At 38.8% G+C, this 27626-nt stretch overlaps 5 protein-coding genes across 5 annotated transcripts; 4 read left to right on the top strand and 1 right to left on the bottom strand.

The window, feature by feature from the left end:
• The first annotated feature begins 5024 nt into the window (after positions 1-5024).
• NTT1 (nucleotide transporter 1) lies at positions 5025-8865 on the top strand. Its single transcript, XM_021962274.2, has 5 exons — positions 5025-6207; positions 6891-7145; positions 7472-7615; positions 7708-8055; positions 8257-8865. The coding sequence occupies exons 1-5, from the start codon at positions 5446-5448 to the stop codon at positions 8608-8610; spliced, it is 1863 nt and encodes a 620-aa protein (XP_021817966.1). The 5' UTR covers positions 5025-5445; the 3' UTR covers positions 8611-8865.
• Positions 8866-11241: 2376 nt separating this feature from the next.
• On the top strand, positions 11242-13343 carry LOC110760086 (root phototropism protein 3-like). The gene is made up of 2 exons (XM_021962275.2): positions 11242-12132; positions 12688-13343. Exons 1-2 carry the CDS (start codon positions 11278-11280, stop codon positions 13228-13230), a joined length of 1398 nt encoding a protein of 465 aa, XP_021817967.2. The 5' UTR covers positions 11242-11277; the 3' UTR covers positions 13231-13343.
• An 865-nt stretch (positions 13344-14208) lies between these two features.
• ECB2 (Tetratricopeptide repeat (TPR)-like superfamily protein) lies at positions 14209-17476 on the top strand. Its single transcript, XM_021962271.2, has one exon. It carries the CDS (start codon positions 14347-14349, stop codon positions 17011-17013), a length of 2667 nt encoding a protein of 888 aa, XP_021817963.2. The 5' UTR covers positions 14209-14346; the 3' UTR covers positions 17014-17476.
• Positions 17477-17945: 469 nt separating this feature from the next.
• LOC110760084 (trichohyalin) lies at positions 17946-21465 on the bottom strand. Its single transcript, XM_021962273.2, has 7 exons — positions 21198-21465; positions 20618-20733; positions 20394-20512; positions 20148-20310; positions 19831-20057; positions 19411-19732; positions 17946-19297 (listed from the first exon to the last, which is right to left on the bottom strand). The coding sequence occupies exons 1-7, from the start codon at positions 21354-21356 to the stop codon at positions 18223-18225; spliced, it is 2181 nt and encodes a 726-aa protein (XP_021817965.2). The 5' UTR covers positions 21357-21465; the 3' UTR covers positions 17946-18222.
• A 4032-nt stretch (positions 21466-25497) lies between these two features.
• Positions 25498-27506, top strand: MOT2 (sulfate transmembrane transporter). Its single transcript, XM_021962265.2, has one exon. It carries the CDS (start codon positions 25870-25872, stop codon positions 27295-27297), a length of 1428 nt encoding a protein of 475 aa, XP_021817957.1. The 5' UTR covers positions 25498-25869; the 3' UTR covers positions 27298-27506.
• The last annotated feature ends 120 nt before the right edge of the window (positions 27507-27626 follow it).

The raw sequence follows: 27626 nt of genomic DNA, 5'->3' as shown, positions 1-27626 counted from the left end.
TATCTACTTGTCTATGTGGATGACTTAATCATCACTGGAGACAACACTAAGATGATTGACTCCTTTGTTGATGTTCTTGCTAATCGGTTTTCAATTAAGGATCTTGGCCAGCTGTCTTATTTTTTGGGTGTGGAGGTAATCCCCAATCAGCACGGTATTTTATTATCTCAACGGCGTTACATTTTGGACATTCTCGCTAGAACTCATATGACTGATGCCAAACCTGTGCTCACTCCCATTCCGACTAGCCCACCGTTGCTAAAGTTAGGCTCTGCCTTACCTGATCCCACCGAGTACAGAACAGTTGTTGGCAGCCTTCAATATCTCTTGATTACAAGACCAGACCTTGCATTTGCGGTTAACAAACTCGCTCAGTACATGCACACTCCAACCACCGATCATTGGAGCTTTGTTAAACGTCTCTTACGTTATCTCTGTGGCACTATTAATGAAGGTCTCCAACTACATCGTCAGTCCCCATTGAATCTCCACGCCTATTCGGACGCAGACTGGGCAGGTGACAAGAATGATTTTTCATCCACCAGTGCTTATGTCACCTATCTTGGGTCTACTCCAGTCTCCTGGAGTTCTAACAAGCAGAAATCTGTTGCAAGGTCTTCCACTGAAGCTGAGTACAGGTCAGTAGCTAATGCAGCTGCTGAGCTCAACTGGCTTTGCTATCTCCTCACTGATCTTGGTGTTCAACTGCCCTGCTGTCCCGTTATTTATTGCGACAATGTTGGAGCCACACAACTCTGTTCCAATCCCGTGTTTCACTCCAGAATGAAACATGTTGCCGTTGACTTTCACTTCATCAGGAACCAGGTACAGAACGGTGTCCTTCGGGTTGCTCATGTATCCTCCGCAGATCAGCTCGCAGATGCACTTACCAAGCCTCTGCATCGTGTTCGTTTTCTGGATCTCAAATTCAAGATTGGACTTCGATCTCGAGCTCCATCTTGAGGGGGCATATCAGAGGATTGTAACCACTTGTACCAGTCCGTTAGTCTCTTTATTTTGAATTCATTGTACAGATAATATTAGCCCGTTAGTTTCTCCAGTTTGTATTCATTCAAATAGTTGTTCCTTAGAGTTAGGAGATAGTTTCAAACTGTTTTATCTTTTAGGATTTCAAACAAGTGTTTGTTATTCCTATATAAAAACATAGACATTGAGAATGTTTCTGGTCATTCATTGACATTGACATTGTTTAATTTGTCACATATAGGGTAAGGTAGTTGGTGAGGCAAAAACTGACAATTCCAAACATGATTGGTGTCCTAGACTCCTAGTTGCGCCCGCAGACATATCCGAACTAAAATAATGCACAAGTTACAAGCTGATATAGTATTTGCCTCCAAAATTGCCCATAAAAAAAATCAATAAAATCATGCACTAAACAAATTTAAATAATAAAAAAATAGTTCACAAGTCAACACCATTCTAATAGTGGTGGACTCCACCAAAGTTAGTCCGCCAACCCTAAAATTGTTTGTGAACTCATCATAAAACTACATAAAACTTTTTCTAACATGAGTTGTTGGGGTAAATGCGCATACAAGAATTCTATAGTGAGGGCCATATATGGCCCTTTGGTGAGGCCATTCTTCTTAGCTGTTGGATCAAATTGGTTAGCATGATTCAACGGTTAATAAATAATACCATTTATAAAGCCCTCACTATAGATGACTCAACGCATGTAACTACCTAAGCTACAAACCCTTACAAATTTGGGATTTTGTTATAATCGACGCATTAGCATAGGAGTAAAGAGTAAGGGTCGTGGGTCATGGAATGGAGCCTCCCAAAACGGGCTAAATAGATTGGCCCATGGGCCGGGTCTAATCTCAATTGAAATATTTATCCCCATTCACTTGTGTTGTGTTGTTGTGTATGAACCAAAATTGAAAGATACAATGACGTGTCTCTAAACAAAATATGGGGACTTGGTGAGATTACGTGTTGGACTGTGCGCCTTCACCTGTCGAGGTAGGTGGTATGGTCCGTCTAAACCCTTTTCGCCACGTGACCAAACCCTTCACCCAATCACCGCCGATCATTATGGACCCCACATTTAATTGCGCCCGTCCACCGCAAGTTGAACTTGTTGGGACCCACCCATTGCAACGGAGCAAGTTGTTTGGGAAAAGTGGCAAGCCTCGCTGGCTTGTGGCTTTCAACAACCATAATAAAATAATAATATACACGTGATACTATGTGTCTCGTGGCATGAATGATCATGCTCTCTCTTTAATAAAGTTTTTATAATTTTGGACCTTCCAGTGCAAAGTTGGGGGTGCTGACCGGTGCTTAATATCAAGATAATGTTAAAATATGGGATTTGCACAAATATTATATGTCTCGAGTAGAAATTGTTTTGGGCCGTTCAATTTGAATTCTATATAATATATATGTGCTGCTACGCATAAGCTCTATCGGTGATGGAGTTTGAACCTGAGATTATTTTGTTCATAAATTTTATCGTGTTATCGTACATGTTGCGTTATGTATGGAGTAATGATTTTGGTAATTCAAATATAACCTTTGAAAACCTTATGCACTCTTTATATTCGTGAGCGTAGACAATCGTGAAAGACGACCTTTTGAAGTACCAAAATCATCTCCCTTATACGCATTAACAAGCTTCCATACATTCTGAGTATATCTGATGCTCTTAATCATTGGGTTTAATTTGTCCCTTCTTTGGAAGAGGGAGAGCAAGCAAGAGCATAGCATGAGAGTGCCCTGTTGGTGCAAACTGTACTTTACAGCGACTGAGTTTTGGTCCCTAAAAATTGCTTACAGTAAGTGTGAATAAGTAGGTGCTCTTGTTGGTGCAAACGTGCAGCTACCTCACAACTTCATTGTCTTTATGCGTGCCCATTCATTCGGTATGAAAAAAAATGTGGAATTTCATCATAAACGTGACCAAGTTGAACTTTTTTTATGGACCAAGAAACAAAAATATAATCAGGGTTCCTTAAGATTCTTATATTCCTGTGATCATATATAAATATTAGAGAGCTTCAGTTCAGGGATTTCTCAAATAACACTCTTGTAGAGTTCACTATGCATTGTATTTCACTAATCCAAACCGTCTATTTTATAGATATTCATTCACTTGAATCCGATATCATTTGATCACTCAATTAAATTACTGAAATTTGAGTATTTTCTTCAAGCACGTGTTATACATGAAGAATCTGTAAGTCTTGTATGAGCATGTTGAGCTTGAATATGCCTATATGCACACATATACTTCTTTCAAATCAGAATCTTGCAAGAAACACACACGACTCTCTTAAGCTAGCAGAACAGTTGCCGGAAAGCAAAAATATAATGAAATTTGACTGTTGGTGGTGTGTGATTTGGATTAAACTATTTTTGAAAAAGAAATTGTATCATTCGACCAACGATGATGACCCATGTGTTCAAAACCTTGACAGGGTTCTAGCCCTTGTGGTTAGTTCGGATTTCCAATTTGATCCCCGCGTTTTTTAATTGGCCAATTTAGTTCATGTGTATACTATGTTAACTATTTTGACAATTTCTTTCTATTTTTGCCGTTAAGGCGCACACGTGGTTCATATATAATAATTCACACATAGGAGGAATAGGCAAAATTGACCAAATTGGTCAAATTCAAGACAGGTGGGCTAAAATAAAAATTCAAACAAAATACTAGAATATGAAAACCAAAGTCATCGCCCAATAAAGCGCCTTTTTTGGAAATTGACATAAATATATGAATGGAAAAATAGAAATGCTGCTGCTCAGAAAAAAAGAAAAAAAAAATGCTACGTTTGTTTCTCTTAGGAAAAAGTGAAATTCTTTTGAGTTTATTATATTTAAAATAAATAAATATTTGAATGTATATAATAAGTGTAACGCGATCTTAAATAGGATAGGAAGGTCAGATATAGATATATTTAATTGGATTATAAGCATGATGCATGGAATCAAGAAATTTAATGTACCAACTACATGATGCATGTAATCAAGAAATTCTTCCATAACAAGTTTATATAAACAGTGAATATAAAATTTTAAAAAACTAAGTTTCCCATTGTAGAATAGATATTTAATAGAAATGATTGTAAAGCTAAGTTTTTATACATCGGTCACTCATACTACCAACAATATGTCATTCTATCAAACTATATGTTTCCCATTGTAGAATAGATATTTAATAGAAATGATTGAAATCCTAATTTTCTTCATCCCTCATCTAACAGATTGACCAACTTGTCATTCAACAATAATTAGGGCAATTAGCGATTGGGGCATTAAATCGGCCCAAATCGCAGATTGCCCATCATGCTAAATAATATATATTAAATTTCATTATAGGGCATGCTACAAGAGTCAGTACAAATACAGATATCCACTCTTTCCGTTTGGATGAGGGAATTAAAAATTCCATAGAATTCTATAATGACATAATTTAGATTTCCATCATTTCAATTTTTGGCAATTGAAGGTTTTAGTGTTTTGATTTATGTATGTCGAATTTTGTAAATGATATAATTTTGTAAATGGCACTATGAAAATTGTGAAATGACGCATATTTTAGTGGAAATTATACCTGAGAATTTGATGCCTCAGATTCCATGATTTTTTCCGCGTATTATTTAATAAATTAAAATATCTTCATCTTGGGTGTAATCCACCAGTTATTTTTCAGAGTTGATGTATTAAAATATAATTTATGGCTCCAATTTTAAAAACCACTACTCCAGATGATTCAAACCCTAGGAGGAACGGACGGCGGAAGCGCACATCAATGAACGATTTCACATCCCACAAATTTATAACCCCACATGTAACTTTCAGAGGCCTCCAAAGTATCAAAAAGTGAAAAATATCTCAAGGGTTTTTCTGTTTCAGTTTTGGCCTAAACTCAAGGGCGTTTTGGTCGTCTTACAAAGCAGGTGCATTTTGGTCAATGTACTTGCACAGGAATCATTCTTTGGCTAACTTGTCTTGTGGGATGCTTTTTCGACTGCCCGACTGTCTCTGACCCATCCATTTTCCGTATTTGCCTCCAGTCACAGTTTCACTTCCTTTTGTGTTAAATTGTGTTTAGAAAAAAAAAAAACTTGTCATCTTAACAGATGGAGTATTTGTTTTGTGGGTTAGGAACAGATTGAGAGAAATTAAGCTCTGCCCTTGCTGAAACCCCTTTTTTTATTAACATTTCAGGCTGGGAAAAAAATCTCTACAAGTTTTGTTTTTCCTTTCTCAACCTTTGAGAGGGGCTGTTTGGTTTGTTTCTTCATTTGGTATAAATAGATATTTGTATCCACCCTTTACACTCTCTCTGAAAATCAAATCTTTTTTCTTCAGCCACCTTATCTTCCTCACTTCCCTTATCTGTGTCTCTCTTCATGTTCTTCTCTTGAAAAAACCTACTTCTGGATTTTCTTGGAGGGACCTAGGAGAGACATGGATGCTGTTTTGCAGACCAAAGGGCTTCTCTCCCTGCCTTTAAACCCCAAGACCAGAGTGTTTCAATCTTCTCTGGGCTTAAAGCAAAGATCTTTCTTCACAAAACCCAAAACCCCAACTGGGTTATCTTTGTCCTCAAATGGGTTACAGAAATTTCAAGGCTTTGTCTCAAAGACTCATGGGTTTGGCACAAAAGAGAGGAACTTGTTCATCTGCAGGGCTGAAGCTGCTGCTGCTGCTGCTGATGGGCAGCCAGCATTTGGGGAAACTGAGCAGCCCAAGTTCTTTGGTATTGAGGCTGTAACCCTCAAGAAGATTGTTCCACTCGGGTTGATGTTCTTTTGTATCTTGTTCAATTACACAATCCTCAGGGACACAAAGGATGTGTTGGTTGTAACAGCTAAAGGGAGTAGTGCAGAGATTATACCATTTTTAAAAACCTGGGTGAACCTGCCTATGGCTGTTGGCTTCATGCTGTTGTACACAAAATTGTCTAATGTGTTGTCCAAGAAGGCTCTCTTCTACACTGTTATGCTTCCATTTATCGCCTTTTTCGGGGCATTTGGATTTGTCTTGTATCCTCTCAGCAATTATATCCACCCAGAAGCGCTTGCTGATAGCCTGCTCAACACTCTTGGCCCAAGGTTCCTTGGTCCACTCGCAATCTTGAGGATATGGAGCTTTTGTTTGTTCTATGTCATGGCTGAATTGTGGGGAAGTGTGGTGGTATCTGTGCTTTTCTGGGGGTTTGCCAATCAGGTAATTTCCTTGTCGTGTGATTCATGTCTGCATAATCGGGATTTGATTGCTTGCCAATCAGGAATATAATTTTAAAGATGAGTTGATGTTTATTTCATGATTTGATTGCTTGTGTACCCATACACGTTTTCTGGATTGGTTATCATTTTTTCCAGTCTCAGTTTCTTAACACGGTTGGTACATATGTTGTTTGTTTTATAGATATTTAAAAAAAATGAGGAATAATTTAAAACCTATATATGTCTGTATACTGTGTCAGTTTATCAAAAATGGAATTGATATGTGTTTTGAGATTGGAATTGGAGGCTTGATTTTCTTCAGTTATCTGATTGTGAATGGTGCTCTGTTCTATCCTTATTAATTAAACAGGAAAAAAATGATCTCTCTTTTTAGATGGCTTTCTCTTCTATTTGCCACAGCAGACTGGACAAGGATTAACTTTGGCCTTAAAAGGTGCTGGCTTTTGAAGCATGTGTTATAACTTGTGATATGAATGATTCATATCAAAATTTATTTTTCCTATTTGTAACAACTCCATTTGAGTCGTATCGTATACCAAGATATGGATTCTTATAGAATACAAGAAATGATCTCAGAAGTTTTCATTAGTCTGAATTTAAGGTCTTCGCCCTAATGTTAGTGACTGGAACTTAAATAAATAATGTTGCTTGGATTTTATGCAGATAACTACCATTGATGAAGCAAAAAGATTCTACCCCCTTTTTGGACTGGGAGCGAATGTTGCTCTTATTTTCTCAGGCAGGACGGTGAAGTATTTCTCTAATTTGAGGAAAAATTTGGGTCCTGGAGTTGATGGTTGGGCCCTGTCCTTAAGGGGGATGATGAGCATTGTTGTGTTGATGGGGTTCACAATCTGTTTCCTGTACTGGTGGGTAAACAATTATGTTCCTCTTCCCACCCGCAGCAAGAAGAAGAAGGTAATCATCCGCAGCAAGACTATCTTGTTAATCGTATTTGAATTGTGTTGATACATTGGCTACCTGAATCTGTTCAATTTTGGTCCCTTCTGTTCGTGTTAGTCTGTTCTGTTTATCTGCATTACTTCTTATCATGGCACCATCTGTTAATATGTTGCTGGGAAGTTGAAAAAATAACATCAGTTTGTTTACTATCTTATTGTGGTCACTGATCACTGGTCATTGTTGAAGCGACCTGAATCCCATACCATTATTTTTATAATTGGCCAATTTTGTATTCTCATAAGTTTGGTTAGCATCTTTTTTGACTTCTATTTACTTTGCAGGATAAGCCCAAAATGGGGACAATGGAGAGCTTGAAATTTTTGGTGTCTTCAAGATACATCAGAGATCTTGCCACTTTGGTGGTTGCATATGGTATTAGCATCAACCTCGTGGAGGTTACATGGAAATCAAAGCTCAAAGCTCAGGTATGCCTTAGCTGGGTGACTTAATCTTTGCCTTTATTATGAATTACTAATTGATAATCCTCACTCTTCTTGTTCCACTGTGAATTGTGCAGTTTCCGAGCCCGAATGAGTACTCTTCTTTTATGGGTGACTTCTCAACTGCCACTGGAATAGCAACTTTCACAATGATGTTGCTCAGTCAAGTTATATTCGAAAAATATGGATGGGGAGTTGCTGCGAAGATCACACCTACAGTTCTACTTCTGACTGGAGTTGGTTTCTTCTCTCTGATCTTGTTTGGCGGTCCACTTTCACCTGCTATTACAAGCCTTGGGATGACTCCACTTCTTGCAGCTGTATATGTGGGTGCTTTGCAAAACATTTTCAGCAAGAGTGCCAAGTACAGCTTGTTTGATCCATGCAAAGAAATGGCATACATTCCCTTGGATGAGGACACCAAGGTTTGGACTCATGCTCACAACTCAGTATTTTAGATTTTGGCTTAGCCAATAGTTTAGGGAAATTTTAATTAGGGACCTCTTTAAAGGAGAGGTTTCAGTCATCTTGGAATCATATTTATCAGGAAAAACTTCGAGTTTTCTAATTTGAGTTTCATTTTGAGCCCTTTTGTGTTTACGTTCCTTGTGAACTTCTTGCTGTAGGTTAAAGGAAAGGCAGCCATTGATGTTGTCTGCAACCCATTGGGGAAGTCTGGTGGTGCTCTGATTCAGCAGTTTATGATTTTGACCTTCGGGTCACTCGCGAACTCAACACCTTACCTTGGAGGTATACTTCTGCTGATTGTTCTTGCATGGCTGGGAGCAGCCAGGTCTCTAGACACCCAGTTTACCGCATTGCGACGAGAAGAAGAGCTCGAGAAGGAGATGGAAAGATCAGCAGTCAAGATCCCAGTAGTGGCTCAAGAGGGAAGTGGGAACGGTTCTCTTGCCAGTGATTCAGTGCTGAACCCAACAGCAGGAGACAGCGGTTCCTCTGGACCTTCCCGCAACATATAATGTTTCCGGTTTAATCGCCAGATGGGAAGACCAAATAGGGTTGATGAGAAGCAATATTGGTGAAGTCTTGGTGGTAGGATCTTAGTTTGCTTTAAAAATAAGCATGCTTATGACTTCTAAGTCCAGTTTTTTCATAGATATTGAAATTACCTTCTGTTTAGTTTTCAGTTCCTATATTTTGTAGAATTAGATTGAATTTACACCAATGGAATAAACCTAGTTGATTCATTATTAGAAATATATTCTTGTTGCAAATGTGACATAATGTGACATCAAATTTGGGCAGGAGAGAGAGAGAGAGAGAGAGAGGCAGATTTTGATTTAACAGACTAAATTTTCTCTTATAAATTTCTTTTCTACAAATCTCTCATGAAAAATTACATTTTCACTTATAGTCCAAGTTCCGCAAGGTGATAATAGCCATTTTCAAATTAATTAATTTTTAAATAAAAAGGTATGGTGATGACTTGCGGGACTTGGACTGCTCGAATCCATGCAAAATCTCCACCAAGGGTGTTCCCCCTTGCGGATTACTTCGCTCTGGGGACGAACATTTTGTATGAGAGTTCAAAATTGCTAACACCTAAGAGCCGTTTGATTCGTACAATCAACTTCTTGGGAACAAAAACTCCCATATCTAATATCATGAACTGAAAATGAAGATGTACATTCATGCATTTAGGAACGCTGAGAAATGAAGATGATGATATTAAAAAAAAACTTGAAAGAATTCAATTCAATATATTTGAAATAACTAGATGTAATACATTTGAAATGACCATATATGCAAGGAGTAATTTGAAATGCATTTGTTTTCTTCATTTCTTTCTTATTCAAAAATCTTGACATACATGGATTGTAGTAGTCTAATCTTATAATTTAATTTTATATGTCTAAATCCTTCGATTTGGAATCCTTCCATCCAAATGGACCCTTATTTCTATTTATTAAAAGTTACCGAGAGTGCACATACCAAATATGGGAATGCAATTTCATGCATATTCTCAAACTTATTTATTTTTTTTTTTTTTTTGAGAGAACCTCGACGGAATGAGGGAGACTTTATTGATAAAACGAAAAATTACAACGGGGGGGACAAGACGCCTGACCCCGACTCAACACATCACATAATAGGGCGTCCTGAATAAGATCAGGGGGAACCTCAAACCAAAAATAGTTGTCCACATTATGCAGACCAAAACGAGCACCTCAAACTTCTAAACCTTGAAACCAGACACATAATGAATTGTTTAGGAATGAACTTCCCATGTCTATTTCTCAGGAGGCAAGAATGGAAGATTATCATTTCCAAAATGCTAGGAAATGATCACTTGGAAAAACCTTTTATTTCTATTCCAATTTTTGGTTTGTATTTATTCACGTGTTAGGCATTAGATTCCTAAGAACGTATTTACCAAATATGAGAATGACATCTCATACCCATTTCCAAGCTTCTGAACCTTGAACCAAACATACAGCATAACCAAAGTGGGAGCTCATTGGAGTCAAATGGCAAATTGGGCTCCACAAATGGAGAAACCCAACAACAATGTTAGATTTGGGTTAGAATTTGACCCAAGATGAGACATTTTGATAGTGGCCCATGTATATGGGCTATCTTTCGTCCTGTTTCAAATTCTTCTAAACCAAAATTTTCTTCACTCCTAATTTGAATAGAAATGTTTTAGAACTTTACTAATTCTAGAGTTGAAAATTCAAATTGACTCCATTCTTGACCCATCTACATTGTTCATGCTCAAAGAGCATACATGCAGGCCAACACAAAAACAATTTGATAGGCTAGATATTTGGGCTAGCATGATTCAAGTGGGCCCATACCAAACAATAGTGGGGCCCTGCGCACCCAGACGGGCCAGAGCTGCAGCTGGTGTTGGGAGGGCAGCAGCTAGCTATAGCTACCATCCAAAGTTAGGAACAAGAGGGAAGTTCACGTGCTGGTTGTTGTTATGCAAAATACAATATCCCATCACCTTCTTATTTTGTACCCACATTTCTCATTATTCTCGAGGTGATGTTGATTTTTTCCTCTACTTACATCTTTTTCTTTTTCAACAATTAGGCAATTTAAGTTGTTGAATATCCAAAATTCACAAAAAAGTTTCATCTTCTTTTTGGGAAAAACGGTAGTCGTATGTGTTGTATTTATGGACTACATTGCTGATCATATTTTTCAAAGAAGTGAAACATGCTCATGTTCTAAATAGATAAGTCATATCTCCAAGTGCATATATGGCACAAAATAATGGCATTGTCGTCAAGTCGGTAGATATTCCTCTTAGTTTTACCATTTCCATGCCCAAATTTTGAGAGAGAGAGAGAGAGAGAGAGAGAGAGAGAGAGAGTTAGGGGAGTCTCTTTCAATCTTGGGTGGTGTTATAATGAATTTTGTTCTCCATGCCAGAGAATGAGACGTTGCGTGTCATAGGCAAGGAATATTTCACTATTTTGCATTTATAACACTTGTCTTCTCTCTCTCTCTCTCTTTTATCCATGGATCTTCCTCCTCACCCATCCATCCAGCCATCCATCTTGCTCTCACACTACACTGGAGTACTATACTATGCCATTACTTAAATCCCAAGCCACCCATGTCCTTTTCTCTTGATCTTTTACTCAATTCAAGTGCATCATCGACATTTCAACTCCATGCCAGCACCAAAAATTACTTTCACTCTCTGCCATGTAAAGTGTAACTACATGAACCATATATTGACACCCCACAATTGCCCCTTCCATTTACCCATTGCTCCCGAAAAAAAGGCAATGTCGAAAAACCAAGACTTGCAAGAATCCGTCACTTTCCCGGGAAAACCCTCGCCATTTGCCTCCGAATGCTGGTTCGATGACGCATGTATCCTTGACATGGACTACTTTGTCAAAACCCTAGCCGGCATCAAAGCCAAAGGCGTACGTCCCGACCTCATCGGCTCCATAATCACCCACTACGCCTCCAAATGGCTCCCGGACCTCTCCGGCGAAGCCCTCTCCGACCAAAGAAGCCTAATTAGCTTACAGTCCTCCCCGGAATCCGTCACCGCCTTGTGGATGCGAAAACGCTTCTTCGTCGAAACCCTAGTCGGCGTCCTCCCCCCGGAGAAGGACTCCATCCCATGCAACTTCCTCCTCCGCCTCCTACGCACCGCCAACATGGTTGCGGTGGAGCCCTCGTACCGCGCCGAGCTCGAAAAGAGGATATCGTGGCAGCTGGACCAAGCCTTGTTGAAGGAGCTCATGATACCTTCTTTTAGTCACACGTGCGGTACTTTGCTGGACGTTGAGCTTGTGATTAGGTTGGTGAAGAGGTTTGTGAACTTGGATGAGACTGCTAAGAGCGGAGCTGCCATGGTCAAGGTGGCAAAGCTTGTGGATTGTTATCTTGCTGAAGCCGCCATGGATGCATATTTGAGCTTGAATGAGTTTGCGGCGCTTGCTGGAGCTGTGCCTAGCCACGCCCGTGCCACGGATGATGGGTTGTACAGAGCCATTGATACTTATCTCAAAGTAAGGTCTATGGTATTTAATGGATTTAATTTCCTAATTAGTTAACAATTAATTGGGATAAATGTGAATTAATTAGGACTAGTAAATTGACATAAATGCCCTTTGTTTTGGGTAGGATATGGCCGGCCCTAAAGCTTTCTGCATTTGGTTTTTCTGTTGTTCAGTAGTGAGCATGAGAAGAAAAAGTGCATATTTGTATGATTGAATTATTGTTTGGATCCAATTGAAGCATCCTACCCCTTACTCAATATCAAACACTTTTATATTAACATATAGAGCTTTTAAGTGTAGGAAAATGTTCTATCACTAAATTCTTCGATATGTTACATTGCAAAATTAGAAGGTGGATTCTTACTTGAATGTTTGATTTAAATCAATAATCTGACGACATAACATATAATATATCTCACAAAACAATGCGATACAAATAGAGATAAGAAAATATCATTACGTGGGCATTTTATGTTATTAGATTGTAAAAAGAACCCCAATAAACTACGTATGGTATGCTAACTACTTGGGTTGATGTGAAACATGGATATCTAATCATGGCAGGCACATCCTGTAGTATCCAAGCAAGATCGAAAGAGTCTTTGTAGGCTAATCGACAGTCGAAAGCTCTCCCCAGAGGCATCTCTCCATGCTGCACAAAACGAACGCCTGCCCGTCCGGGCAGTGATCCAAGTCCTCTTCTCAGAGCAAAACAAGCTTCACAGGCACATTGATTGGAGTGGCTCGTTCAGTGCCAGCACCAGAAGCCCAAACCCCTTTCTTGACGCCCCAGCTCGGAGCTTCTCAAAGCGCGAAATGAATGTGATGCAAATGGAGATAAGGAAATTGAAAGAAGAGGTGCTCAGGCTTCAAAGCCAGTGCAGCTCCATGCAAGTGCAGGCAGAGAGGAAAGAGAAAAAGAAAGCTGGGATTTTCAAGTGGACTAGGAATTTAGGGATAATGCCTTCGCTTAGGAGTGCGGGTGTGGTGAAGATTAATGAGGGTGGAAATGGGGATGTTGAGTATGGGAAACAAACGCCTATGGATATGAAGACCAGGTTGGTTAGAGCTAGAGCTACTCCAAAGTGGAGAAACTCTTTATCTTAGGGTAGAGGATTGATGGTCTTTTTTTTTTCCCTTCTTCTTTCCGATGTGTTGTTAAATGTGTTGTGACCTGAGAAGTAATAAAACTGATCAAATTGATCTCTAATTAATAAGTTCATGTAACACATCTCATTCAACTCCGCTTTGAAGGGAGGAAGGATCTGCTTTAGGCATTGGATCTTCTGTCAAAGAAGTGTTTTTGTCCAAGTCAGTTCACTGAATAAAAAATGTAAGGCAAAGTGACTCCAGTTAGAAGTCATTTCTTCCTCACAAGTTGAAGTGGGTAAATCAACATTTGATACAAGATATCAACCTTCTATAATATATTCTGGGTTTTTTTTTTTCTTTCAAAAAAACAAAAGACTACTATTGCTTTGTAATAGCATCGATCTCAAAGGACGAAAGGAGATGTGTTAGTTGTCATATCGTCATGAAATGACAAAAAGTTACTCTAACTGAGTAGTGAAATTCCACAAGAGTTTCGAAATTCCACAAGAGTTTCGAGGCTAGAATATGTCAAAATTAACATCTCATAAAGCTTGATGTCAAATATTATTTTAACATTTTTTGAGTCATGAATGACACTAATTATTACTCTCTTTTGAAGTTTTATTGATGATGTGAACTCCATTTACATTAAAAAAATATGACGAAGTAATATAATATTTGACATTTTAGGTGGAGTTAAATTTTTGACTCAATGCTAATTCTGATTGTAGGTGTAAAGATAAATGCTTTCTTTTATTGGAGCTTCTATTTTGTTTTTAAAATTTTTATGATGAAATAGGGGGTTAATAACTTTTTTCTCATCCTAATAACAAGTTGTCTTTGTGAGTAGGCACATTTCAACTTATTAGGAGAATAATATCTTTAGTCATAAGAGCCAAACTAAAGTTGTTATAGTCAAAGTACATGTGGTGGTGTGGTGTGTATCTCATCCTTGTTGGACTCGTGCTGCTTTTAAGCTCAGCTTAGTCGGTGACAATTGGAGCTTAAAACTTGAAGATAACTTGCATAAATTGTGGCAGTTTAAGTTAGTTAAACAGACAACAAAAGATAATATTTCTTGTCCATTAAAAAAAAATATACAGACCCATTATCCATTAACCGTTAAACCTCATGCAAAACCCTCTGGGAAGACAATGCTCTCAGAGTCCAAAAATGGCAGTTTCAGCTCAAAGCTCTCAAATTCCTCACACCCAATACCTTCCCAATCCTCAATTCCCCAAGACCCACAAGCTCGAAACCCTTGGTTTCTCTCACAAGCGCCAAACCCGCCAAATTTCCTTTAGAAAAACCCAAGAAGTGACAGTCTGCAGCACTTACTCTATCTCCACACAGAACCCAAACTCCGATTTGAACGAGCTTTGCCGCCATGGGAACCTTGAAAAAGCTCTGAAGCTCTTGGATTCAATGCAGGAGCTTCAAATTAAAGTGGAAGAAGATGCTTATATTGCTTTGGTTAGGCTGTGTGAGTGGAAGAGAACACACGAGGAAGGAGCTCGTGTGTACTCTTATGTATCGAATTCCACGACCCTTTTGAGTGTTAAGCTTGGTAATGCCTTGTTGAGCATGTTTGTGAGGTTTGGTAATTTGGTTGATGCTTGGTATGTGTTTGGAAGAATGGGGGAGAGGGACGTGTTTTCTTGGAATGTTTTGGTTGGTGGGTATGCGAAAGCTGGGTTCTTTGATGAGGCTTTGAATTTGTATCACAGAATGTTGTGGGTTGGGATTGTGCCTGATGTGTATACATTTCCTTGTGTTCTTAGGACTTGTGGGGCCGTCCCGGACTTGGCGAGGGGAAGGGAGATTCATGTACACGTGATTAGATTTGGGTTTGAGTCGGATGTTGATGTGGTTAATGCTTTGATTACAATGTATGTAAAATGTAGTGCCGTTGGCAGTGCACGGATGTTGTTTGATAGAATGCCTAGGAGGGATAGGATCTCGTGGAATGCTATGATTTCGGGGTATTTTGAAAATGGAGAGTTTTTGGAAGGATTGAGATTGTTTCTCATGATGCTTGAATCTTCAGTTTATCCGGATTTGATGACTATGACTAGCTTGATATCTGCTTGTGAGCTTCTTGGTGACTGTGAGTTAGGGAGGGAAATCCATGGTTTTGTCATGAGAACAGAGTTTGCGGAGGATGTTTCAGTGTGTAATGCTTTAATTCAGATGTATTCAATCATTGGGCATTTTGAGGAAGCAGAAAAAGTTTTTTCTAGAATGGAATATAAAGATGTGGTGTCATGGACATCGATGATTTCGTGTTATGGTAATAATGCACTGCCTGACAAGGCTGTGGAAACCTACAGAATGATGGACCGAGAGGGTATCATGCCAGATGAAATAACCATAGCCAGTGTTCTATCTGCTTGTGCTTGTTTAGGGAATTTAGATATGGGTGTGAAGCTTCATGAGCTTGCTTACAGAACTGGGTTCATATCATATGTGATAGTTGCCAATACGCTCATTGATATGTATTCTAAATGTAAATGCGTTGATAAGGCTTTGGAAGTGTTCCATGGCATCCCAGGAAAGAATGTCATATCTTGGACTTCAATCATACTTGGCCTTCGGATCAACAATCGGTGCTTTGAGGCTTTGATTTTCTTTCGGCAAATGAAACTCAGTCTAAAACCAAATTCTGTTACCTTGGTTTCTGTCCTGTCTGCTTGTGCTAGAATAGGAGCTTTGACGTGTGGAAAGGAAATTCATGCCCATGCATTAAGGACTGGTGTAGCATTTGATGGTTATTTACCTAATGCGCTTCTAGACATGTATGTAAGGTGTGGAAGGATGGGATCTGCATGGAACCAGTTTAACTATAACAAAAAGGATGTTGCAGCATGGAATATCCTTCTAACTGGCTATGCACAGAGGGGGCAAGGAAGGCATGCTGTTGAGCTATTTGACCGTATGGTTGAGTCCCATGCAGATCCAGATGAGATCACATTTATTTCATTGTTATGTGCTTGTAGTAGGTCTGGCATGGTTGGAGAAGGTTTGGAGTATTTTAGAAGCATGAAACTTAATTATTCCATCACACCTAATCTCAAGCACTATGCTTGCGTTGTTGATCTACTTGGTTGTGCTGGGCAATTGGATGATGCTCACGAGTTTATACAGAAGATGCCTATAAATCCAGATCCAGCTATATGGGGAGCTTTGTTGAATGCATGCATGATCCACAAGCAGGTTGAACTTGGTGAACTTGCAGCTCATCAAATTTTAAAAATGGATACAGAAAGTGTTGGGTATTATGCACTTATCTGTAATCTCTATGCTCAATGCGGTAAGTGGGAAGAAGTTGCAATAGTAAGAAAGATGATGAGGAAAAGGGGCCTGACTGTAGATCCTGGGTGCAGTTGGGTGGAAGTAAAGGGAAAGGTTCATGCTTTCCTAAGTGGTGATAATTTCCACCCTCAAATAAAGGAACTAAATGCAGTGATGGAGGGATTTTATGAGAAAATGAGATCAGTGGGATTCAGAGAACCCGAAAGCAGTCCTACAGATGAAGTTGAAGCTTCAAAAGCTGAGATTTTTTGTGGACACAGTGAGAGACTAGCAGTTGCATTTGGGCTCATTAATACAGCTCCTGGGATGCCAATATGGGTGACTAAGAACCTTTACATGTGCCAAAGCTGCCACAATACTATCAAATTTATCTCTAAGGTTGTGCGTCGGGAGATTTCTGTAAGAGATACCGAAAAGTTTCACCATTTTAAGGATGGCTCCTGCACTTGTGGGGATGAAGGTTACTGGGGAAGCTCCAATAAATGAGCTGCCGAAGGAATACTTAATCTTAGAGAACGGTGGAGTAGAATTCAGAAATGACAACTTCTGGCTCATGCTAAACATCTAGTAGTGAGGCTGCAGATCGTTGATTATCTCCTCAATTTCAAAGTCTACTTAAATGCTAAGCAAATTGGCAGAAAGATGATGTGCAACATATATCACAAGAGAGGAAGTAGCTACTTTTCTGCTCTGTCATTACAATCAACTGGAAAAAAAAAATGATTGGAATTTTGTGAGGCCCTTTCAATAGAAATTTTGTTAGTACTATCCTCCGCAGGGCATTGTTATCTCATAACAGTTGTTAGTATGGTGTAATTTTATCATACATGATTTCCTTGTAAAGTAAGTAATCGTTTATAAAATGTAAATTACAAAATACAGTGTCAAGTTGGATCTTATCTTTCTCATCATTTTGCAACATAATTTATGCTTTATCACTACTATTTTGGAGCAACCTAACAGATAATGTACTTATCTTTGCAATATGCATAGATTACAAGCTGTGCCCATCTCCGATGGATACGAAGGTTGGAATGGACATGCAATGAATTTATTGGCATGTGACAGTCCTATATTATTAATATCTCCATGCCCCTGTTTATCTCAAATGCAATAATAATTCTGAACTTGGATTTGTTTTCTGCAGATTTGGTGACTTCAATTCGACTTTCATGAATGGCCTAAAAACTAATTCAACTTCCGGAATTGTGCATGACATATGTAGTTTAACAGATCTATTCCATTTGACAGAGCTCCTGGTAATGTCTAATGTCTCGGTGTCGGTATCAATTCTGGTATTCTTGTTTTTTCATTCAATTCCTTGCAGAGGACATTTGAGATGAGTTTGCAAACCAAGATCTTGCAAGAAACTTGAATTCCCTTCTTTAAGGAAATAGAGAACACAAATTTTAGCAGAGTGAAAGAAAAGGAAACTGAATATTTCTAGTAAAAGTTAAAACAACAAGCTGTTATAGCGTCTCACACAAATCAATCTTATACACAAATCAAAGACAACAATAAAAGAATAGCCAAGCTTGACACAGTTATTCAAAGCTTAAGGCATGTTGCCTTTGCTTAGACGCTAATGGAAAAAATATATATATTCCTAAGAAAAAAATTATAGTAAAAACAATGGAGAAGGAAAAGAATCAATACACATTTCCAATGATACACAAGAGGAACTGAACTTCTTGTTCACAATTTCACTGCTTTCTTGATTGTCTTCATGGATGACTTTATAAAGTTGTTTTCTGTAGCATAGCTCTCCTCATCATCACTAGTTACCATGGGCTTCTTTCGTATGCAGTCAACACCCTTTTTCATGCCCAATATTATAGACGGAGACGATGGAATTCTTCGAAACGCTCTGGCACTCTCAGACCTTGCAAGTTTTCTTTCCTTTCCATTACTCTGATCCCTTCTTTCCTTCCCTTCAAAGCTCTTCCTGCTAACAACTCCCCTAACAGGAGTATCCAGTTTATGCGCATTGCCATCCTTCTCTTGGACAATTGACTCATTTACCGGCACACCTTTTTTGACAACCGCTTCGGGACGCTTCAGATTTTTGACCTCCTGTGGATACTTCAAATTCAATTTTCTGATTATATCACCAGTCTTGTCTATTTCACTTTCATTTTCATTCTGAGGACCTAACTCTTCTGGAGAACTGTCTAACAGAATTTGAAGCCACTTCTCTACATTCCCCTTCCCACGCTGTTTCCTGCTTTCTTCATCCTCCTCAATATCTGGTTCTCGAAGGACAGGAAATTGAAATTTGTGATTCCTCTCTTCTATTTCCAGTGTTCTCATTTTATTCTCTATTAAGTTCTCATCCTCTAATGCATCAATGTACCTGGCCTTCTCCTCAAGGTTGTCAATAGACAATCGTTTTGTGGGTCTTTCCAGTTCCTCATTTACCTCTATTTGCCTATCTTCTTCACTCTGTGATAAAGCAGCATTAGATGCCTTCTGTTCTTCCTCTAGAAACACTCTTAGTTCTTTGTGTAAAACTGTTCTTGGCTTGCTTGCTGGTAGATAAAGAACCGTCTTACTTTCTCTCTCCTCAGCTAAGGCATCATCCATTCTTGATCTCTTCCTTGCTTGTTCCCACTCAGGCCTTATCTGTGTCTCAAGTTCATCTCTTTGTTTGTATTTCTTATGAAGTTCTTTCTCCGAGGCATCACATATTGCCTTTTGTGCCTCAAGTCTTGCCATGAGTGCACTACTTGCAGCCTGGTTCAGTCTCAGCTGCTCTTTATAAATGACAGACCTTAAGCCAAAAAAAGGAAAAGGAAAAAGGTCACCAGTCTGAAAAAAACTATATTCAGAAAAGAAAAAAAAAAGGGAAAAACTTCTACACAGACTCTTGTTTAACAATCTTACTGGTGCATAGCATCTCGAATCATCTTTTCGAGCATAGTCCTATATGATGATTGTGCCTCTGCTAGCCGCCGGCACTTCTCTGCTCTTCTCCTACGCTTTATCAATGTCAGTTCCAAGCTTTGAATGGTGAGCTTTTCCTCTTCATTTTTTTGCCTCAATTCATTCACTTCATCATCCAGATTTTGTATCTCTCCCTGCATCTTTGCAGTTTGGTCTCTTTGTTTTAAGGAATCTTTTGCCATGACAATGGCTTGGTATGGGTTTGTAATGAAGTTCGGGTTCTCATTTTCGTTCGAAACAATATGCTTCCCTTTTCTTGCAGCTAATACAATCCAAAAAAAAATGAAAAACTTTATGACACCTGTAATTACTATACACATATACAAAAAAATGTTGAGTAGTTGTTATATAAGCACTGACCAATTGCAGGAGAGTATGGCTGTATCTGCTTATTGTAGTCCAGGGATTTCAAAACAGATGAAGAGCCATATGACTCCCTTCGAGATACCACAATGGCAGCCGGAGCCAGGCCCATATGCTCTTTAGATTCCACGTAATGTTGCGGAAAAGAATGAGAATCTACATTCTGTGAAGAATTGAGTTCCTCATTTTCACCTTCAGAGAAGAGAAATGAGAATGCTCTGTGCCTGCCAATGTTGTGAAAGGACACAGTTTGTCACAACTCAATGTTTTTTAATAGAAAAGCAAGTAGGAATAGAAATATGAAGTAAACCCACCTGAAATCTGAGTTGGAAGAAGCAAATATGGATAAGAACTGGTTCACTGATATGCCTAACTGAAAATCCCACCATGGAATGAGAAATTCTAGCATATTATGCTTCTTCTTGCAGGCTTGCCATTGTAGTATCCTCAAATTGCTTGGGACAGTCAATCCTCCCCCTAGATTTTCAGCAAAAGACCACAGGTTACAAATGAGAGAGAGAGAGAGAGAGAGAGAGAGAAATTAGTGATGAGTCATATACTTGAGCAAGGAAACCAATGATCTATGTCCCAAGCAAGAGGAGAAGCAGAATCAGCATGGTAATACAGAACATTGCCATACGGATCGACTCGAATTACCGCAGGATCAAAGCCAGCATTCCTGAAATTCAATGTAAGCAGAAAAAATTAAGTAAAAAAGAGTCATAATTGAATTCTCCAAGTTTGCTCATGTTGAAGGTTTATGCAGCAAAATTAAGAGGGTTACCCAAGGTGGTTGAGCTGCTTCCACAACAGACTAACAAAAATCTTGGGCCTGGTAGTAGGTTTTGCTTTCGGGTCGATAATGGGAAACATCTGCTCTAAATCTCTTGCTCTCAAATCCTGAAAACCAAATTAATCACAAAAACCAGCATTCACAGAATGAAAAAACATTAAAGAGAACCAATTACTGTAAACACATTTAAAAGCACCCAAAGAAAAAAAGAATGTTGTTAGAACAAAACATGGGGCATCCAAGACATAGTTCAATTTCAATTACGGAATTTCAAGTAAATCCGATGATCTTTCATAATTCCAAACTAAAAACCCCAAAATTCTGGATGAAACCTATGAAAATCCTATAAAAATTTATACAATAGATCTTCCAACCAATTATCAGAGAAACAAATAAATTGAACATGGTAATGTTTAATTCTCTGCACATATAACTTTCCTGAGCTAAATTTTTCCAGTTTCAAAAACCCAAATCAGCTTATATGCTAAAGCCCAATTTTCAATTTTCTCCCTCTATTTCTCTCACTTTCCAGGGAATCAAACAGAAAGTTAGAAACGATCATATCTCTTACCTCCTGTTGCTGCAGACAGTAAGGCATGAAAGTGAAAGGAGGGCCATGGCTGTAAGGTCCAGCACTGCGATCACGGCAGAGCTTCGCGAAGGCTTTTGGGTACCCAAGACCATCATCGATTGCCATTTCATCTGCTGTGAATGAGTAATCGAAAGCCATTGTTCTTCACTTGGATGCACGGAAAAGAAACAGGGGAAGCAGGGGGATTTTGGTTTAGCTGAAGATACAAGTTAACGGTCACATTGGTTTTTCTTGTGTTTTAAAAAGATTGAAGAGTTTCAAATTTGGGCTGACACGTGAGCAAAACGGTGGTGTAACGGCTAGATATGGCCTGGTCCACAGTGATTATGATAATTAAATCTTTGTAGCAAAGTCTTGCCCACTTCCATTTATCTTGGATTTTATTTGATGAAAGTATTTTTGGACCTATTTGTTTTGGACATATGAATTTGATAGAAAGCTATCACCAATTCAACAAGACATGTTGATTATAATTCAAATGGAAGTGGTTGGCAAAAGGAAGAAACAAACAACCTGACTTCGGGTGTAAATACACTAAATCACTCGTATAACTAAAAAAAAATAATAATTCAGTCTTCGGTGTGAAAATAATTTCAAATAATGCTTCATAGTACAAGTAAAAGACTAGTGCTCCTTTAATCATGAACTTTTTTTTCCAAGTGATTAGGTGGAATACGTTGAATGGAAAACTTGAGGTTCAATTCTCTTGTTCAAATCAAAAGAAATAAAGAAGCAATCATTTCCTTCATCATTCTAAGTTTGAACAAACAAGTAAACACACCCTTAAAAGCCAGTAGAAAGCCCCTTGTGTGCACATCCAATATAATTGTTCCACAAGGCCCCACAAAAATAAGGGGCATAGCTACTAGTGTTCTTGTAATTAAGTGAAGATTAAAAATAAATAGGTAATTAAGTCCTCCAATTTGTGATGAAGACAAATTTGTTAGTTTACATATTTCACTCAAAAGTTCCTTTGTGTTTTGCTCAAGCATTTGCTATTTGTATTCAAACCATGTTCTCGAATAATCAGATTTCATTTCTCTGGTTAACTTGTAGACCAACGTGATTTACTATTTCCCATAGCTAATTAGTTGTTGAAAGTGTTTTTATAAAAAGTTCTTCTACTAGACGACATGGTATGAATGTTGCGAATTTGTGTGGAAGTGTTTTTATAGGAAACACTTTTGCTCATGAGAAAAACTATCCGCTATTGATGAATAGTTGATTCTTTGATCCTTGTCAAAGATTGTTGGATACAATCGGTGTTCCAATAACTCTATAACTTATTTGAGCTAATTCTATAATATGATGATTCGAATAGTTCATTTTGTATGTCCTCATTTAAGAAAAAAAAAATCAAATATTATATCGTTAAGTCATTTGTAATGATTGTAATTATTGAAGTGTTTATCAATTTAATATTAAATAAAAAATTTGTAGCCAAATTTTTCGAGTGATTGGATTAGATGACCTGTAAAACTCATCAAGTGAATGACAAATGGACTCCATTAAAGGAAGATTTTCCAGATCTGACGTAGGGACCGACCATGTTTGGTTCAAGAAAGTCAAGAAAAGTGAAAGTGATGGTGAATTTAACCCATGTCTTGGAATCAAAGCTATAACCAAGCAAATATATAGTTTTACTTACCAACACTTGTTTCTCTAAAATTATAAAAACATTTACACACATTATCCAAAGAACTAAATGAGTAGATATCATCAAAGGGAAACTAGTCTTTGGAGTACAACCATATAAATATATATATATATATAAAGCAAAATGCAGAGAATGGTAAAACATTCAAAACACCAGAAAATGAACATTTACACACATTATCCAAAGAACTATATTGATATATTACGGTCCCACCCTCCCTTATCTCCATCACAGTCTCTCTCAACCTCCCTCATATCCCTCACGATCTAACAACCTCCATCCACACCTCCAACGTCGTCGTCATCCACTGTCTTTTTGCAAATTTCACTAAAAAGAATCGTGTACGACTCCATTTATAACGTGTAGGTTGGCTTCTTCACTATCATTGTACAAAATCTTTGAGGCAAAGACAACAATGCCACGTACCACATGAACATCAAAACTCTATATCATCTCACAAAAGTGGGGAATAAAATCGATTAAAAAATTCCTTTTATACATAGACTAATCAAATTTGAATATCTAATTCCTTGATTAAAAGAATCAAGGATCAAGTAAAGTCTCAATAAAAATTTCCTCTTTTTTTTTAAATTTTTAAATTTTTTATTTTTATACAAGCGATATTGAAGACAGGGAATTCGAACACATAGTTTTAGAGTGGATAACTACTCTTAACCACTTAAACTAAAAACCGCTTGCTTTAAATTTTCATACAAGCTTTTGATAATAATAATTAGAAAGAGGTCTAATATATCATTCACTGTCTTTTATATCCGAATATTTTTGTTACAAGATTAAGAACTTAATAGTGGCCTAAACCCATTCGTAAACAGGTTATTTCGGTGGCTAATCCTAATCATACTCATTTATTTAGGTATGCCAAGAACTTTTTTAATAATAAAGTACTCTCATCTCAACATCGATGCTGACAAAAAAAAAACTTATTCATCACTTTAATGAAATTGGACCGATTCCATCATAGATGCTCGGAGCCTCTACATTTAGGATCCGTTCATTTATTCACATTTTGTGAAATCTAAGCGACTCACAAAAGCCTTTACAGAAAACAGTACGTACTAGTGCAAAAGACAGTGAAAAACTCTCTGATACTTCTAAGTTCTTGTCAAATCGATATCACAAAAGCCTTAAGAAAGAATATTGTGCAAGTGGAGTCTGCCTTTGGGGAGGAACTTCTCTGGTTGCAAATTCTCTACCCATGTGGTGATTAGGAGAGAGATAAAGAGAGGGAGCAACATCGATGCCTTCCAAGTTGAAAGAGCGCGCCTTTTCTTGAAAATTTATGGCTATAGATTAGCCTAATCACACCCTCAATTAGTGTAGTTGTTTGCTAAGTAACCCACCCCACAATAACCATATAAGGATCATTAGTAGGCCTGGGCGCGGATCGGTTTGGATCGGTAGAGGGCTCTTCCGTTAACCAAACCAAAGACTTCGGTAGACCATTTTCTCTTCCGTTAACCAAACCAAAGACTTCGGTAGACTTCGGATCGGTTAACCTAACATTCGGTTCGGAACGGGTCGGTACGCCGGTACTACCGTAATAAAAACATCCTAATAAAAATATAATTTATAATACTTTCACATAACATAAGTTCTTGAACAAATACACCAAATTATCCTTTTAAAATATAAAAATCTAATAACCTAATTCAATATGTACTCAAGATGTATTGGGAGCCACTTGTGTTTGTTGTTTGAACTTTTGAGTGTTCTTTTTATTGAATTCTCTACATTTATGTAAATGATTTTGACATTTGTTCCGCGTTGGGTTCTTTATTTTTTCATGCTGAATCCAACCATATAAAGAACATAAAATTTGGATCAACAGTTGGAAAGTTACAGGTAAAAAACAGGATAAAGGTCGAAACTGGAAAACATAGGAAGTTCATAAATTCCTCTCTGACCAAAAAGTGCTACAGTACTCGGATAAGTGATACAATGGTGATAAAGCAGTGATACAATGGTGATAAAGTAGTGACACAATGGTGATAAAGAAGTGATACAGTGGTGATAAAAGAGTGATACAAAATGCTGATTGTATTTACCTTTGGTTTCTTGTTTTGTATTTAAATAATAAAATAAGTATAAATATCGGATCGGTACGGGTTTCCGTCGGGTTATGAATTTTGTTTCCGTTAACCAAACCAAATATTTCGGTACGGATCGGATCGGAATAATTAAACTGTCCGGTTAGGAATTTTGTTTCCGTTAACCATACCGTCGGTACGGTACGGTCGGTACGCGGATAATTCGGATGAGATGCCCACCCCTAATCATTAGTACTGATTCTATGAAGGCATATGTTCGTATTTGGTAGCGCATAAATGAGGCAAAAACTCGATGAAAAATTGTCACGTCATTTAGTAAACAACTTAAGTGAAAGTACTTAGCAGTACCCATATTGATCACTTGGTTTAATCTCTTTTTAAGTTAAATTTTGACTAAAGCAATAGTGTTTTTATTTTCTTATGAAATTCAGCATGCACCGCAATTGGACATTTCAAATTTTCATATATAGTTAAGTTAGAGCATCCACAGTGGGGAGGTGTAAAGTCACTTTTACATCTCCTTTACATCTCCGGGGGGTGTAAATATGTTTTTTGCTCTAGTGGGGGGTGTAAATTCGGGGGTGTAGCCATGGATCCCAGCCTTTTATGTTGACTTTTCTTCATTTTTCTTCTCTTTTCTCGGGTGGGTCCCGCCTGCAAGGGATGTAAAAATGAATATAAATATTCATTTTATTTTACATCCCATGGTTATGATGTATATTTACATCCATTTACATCTCACCATTAGAGACGATTCCGGTGACTCGGGATGTATATTTAACATACACCCCCATATACACCCCCACTGTGGATGCTCTTAGTTCGCATGGATATTTTGTATACACCACCAACTTAAAGCAACTACACTAACACTACTATCTCCCTCCCCTCCCCTTCCCCCGCCCACCTCCTCCCAAACTCCACCATGGAAGAAGAAGCCCCCTCACTCTCCACCACCACCACCACCACCACCAGCACCATCACAAGCCCTCTCCTCCTCCACGAGCGGTGGCGCCACCACCTCCGCCTCAAAACCACGCTCTGTGCCGAGCTCTCCGGCGCAGTGGGTGACCTCGGCACCTACATCCCCATCATCCTGGCCCTCACCCTCGTCTCCCACCTCGATCTCAGCACCACCCTCATCTTCACCGCCCTCTATAACTTCACCACCGGCCTCCTCTTCGGCATCCCCATGCCCGTCCAGCCCATGAAGTCCATCGCTGCCGTCGCAATCTCCGAGTCACCCCACCTATCCCTTCCCCAAATCGCCGCTGCTGGTCTGTCCACCGCCGGTGTCCTCCTCCTCCTAGGGGCCACCGGCCTCATGTCCTTCCTCTACCGCTTCCTCCCCTTCCCCGTCGTCCGCGGCGTCCAGCTCTCTCAAGGCCTCTCCTTTGCCTTCACCGCCGTTAAGTACATCCGCTTCAATCAAGACCTCGCCGCCTCCAAATCCACCTCCCCTCGGCCCTGGCTCGGCCTCGATGGCCTCCTCCTCGCTCTCTCTTCCCTTCTCTTCCTCGTCCTCACCACCGGAGCCGGCGATAACGGTCACACTCACAATCCCAGCACTGAAAACACAATCAATCGTCGCCGATCACCACGACTTAACCAACGGCTGAAAGTTTTATCTCAAATTCCTGCAGCTCTCGTAGTTTTCTTATTTGGGTTGATTTTGTGCTTTTTCCGCGACATTTCAATCTTGGGCGATCTCAAATTTGGGCCCTCTAAGATAACCTTGTTGAAGATTACATGGGAAGATTGGAAAATTGGGTTTGTTCGCGGAGCAATTCCCCAAATCCCACTGTCAATCTTAAACTCTGTGATCGCCGTCTGCAAATTATCCGGCGATCTGTTTCCAGACAAGGAGGCATCAGCGAGGACGGTTTCGATCAGCGTAGGGGTCATGAACTTCGTCGGGTGCTGGTTCGGGGCAATGCCTGTGTGCCATGGAGCTGGAGGGCTTGCTGGGCAGTACAGATTTGGAGGGAGGAGCGGGGCTTCGGTTGTGTTTTTGGGGATTGGGAAGTTGGTTTTGGCTCTGCTGTTTGGGAACTCATTTGTGAGTGTTCTGAACCAGTTTCCGATTGGGATTCTTGGGGTGCTCTTGCTTTTTGCTGGGATTGAATTGGCCATGGCTTCAAAAGATATGAACTCAAAGGAAGAGTCTTTTGTGATGTTGGTTTGTGCTGCGGTTTCTTTGACTGGTTCTAGCTCTGCGTTGGGTTTTGGGTGTGGGATTTTGCTGTTTTTGTTGCTCAAATTGAGGGAGTTGGAGTTTTCTAGAGTTGGGTTTCTGAAATCTAAGTCAGAAGAATCATCCAAAGATGATGAAGCTACTAGCTTGATCCCTTGAGGTTTTGGGTTGGCCTGTTTTTGGTTCGAGTTGAAGGTGCTTGCTTGGTAGTACTTCGTGCAAAGAATGCAATGAGAGTGAGTTGCTGTTTTGGGTTTTGTTTCTTCTGGACTTTTATTACTATTACAAGCTATATGTATTATGTTGTTTATTGAGCAGATATAAATTACAATGATACAATAAAAAAAGAGAAGATGTAATCATGTAAAGCCTATATCTCACCTGGGTAAAAAAGACATCGTTAGATTATAGGAGCTCTTGATAAAAGACTTAGGAAATTGGAGGATAGGTTATCCACAACTGACTTATCAATATCAATTTGCTTTTTT

The sequence above is a fragment of the Prunus avium genome, chromosome 3 (assembly GCF_965620075.1).
Source record: "Prunus avium chromosome 3, drPruAviu1.hap1.1, whole genome shotgun sequence".
In the NCBI taxonomy this organism is placed as follows: Eukaryota; Viridiplantae; Streptophyta; class Magnoliopsida; order Rosales; family Rosaceae; genus Prunus; species Prunus avium.
This window is presented reverse-complemented; position numbering and strand designations above follow the sequence as displayed.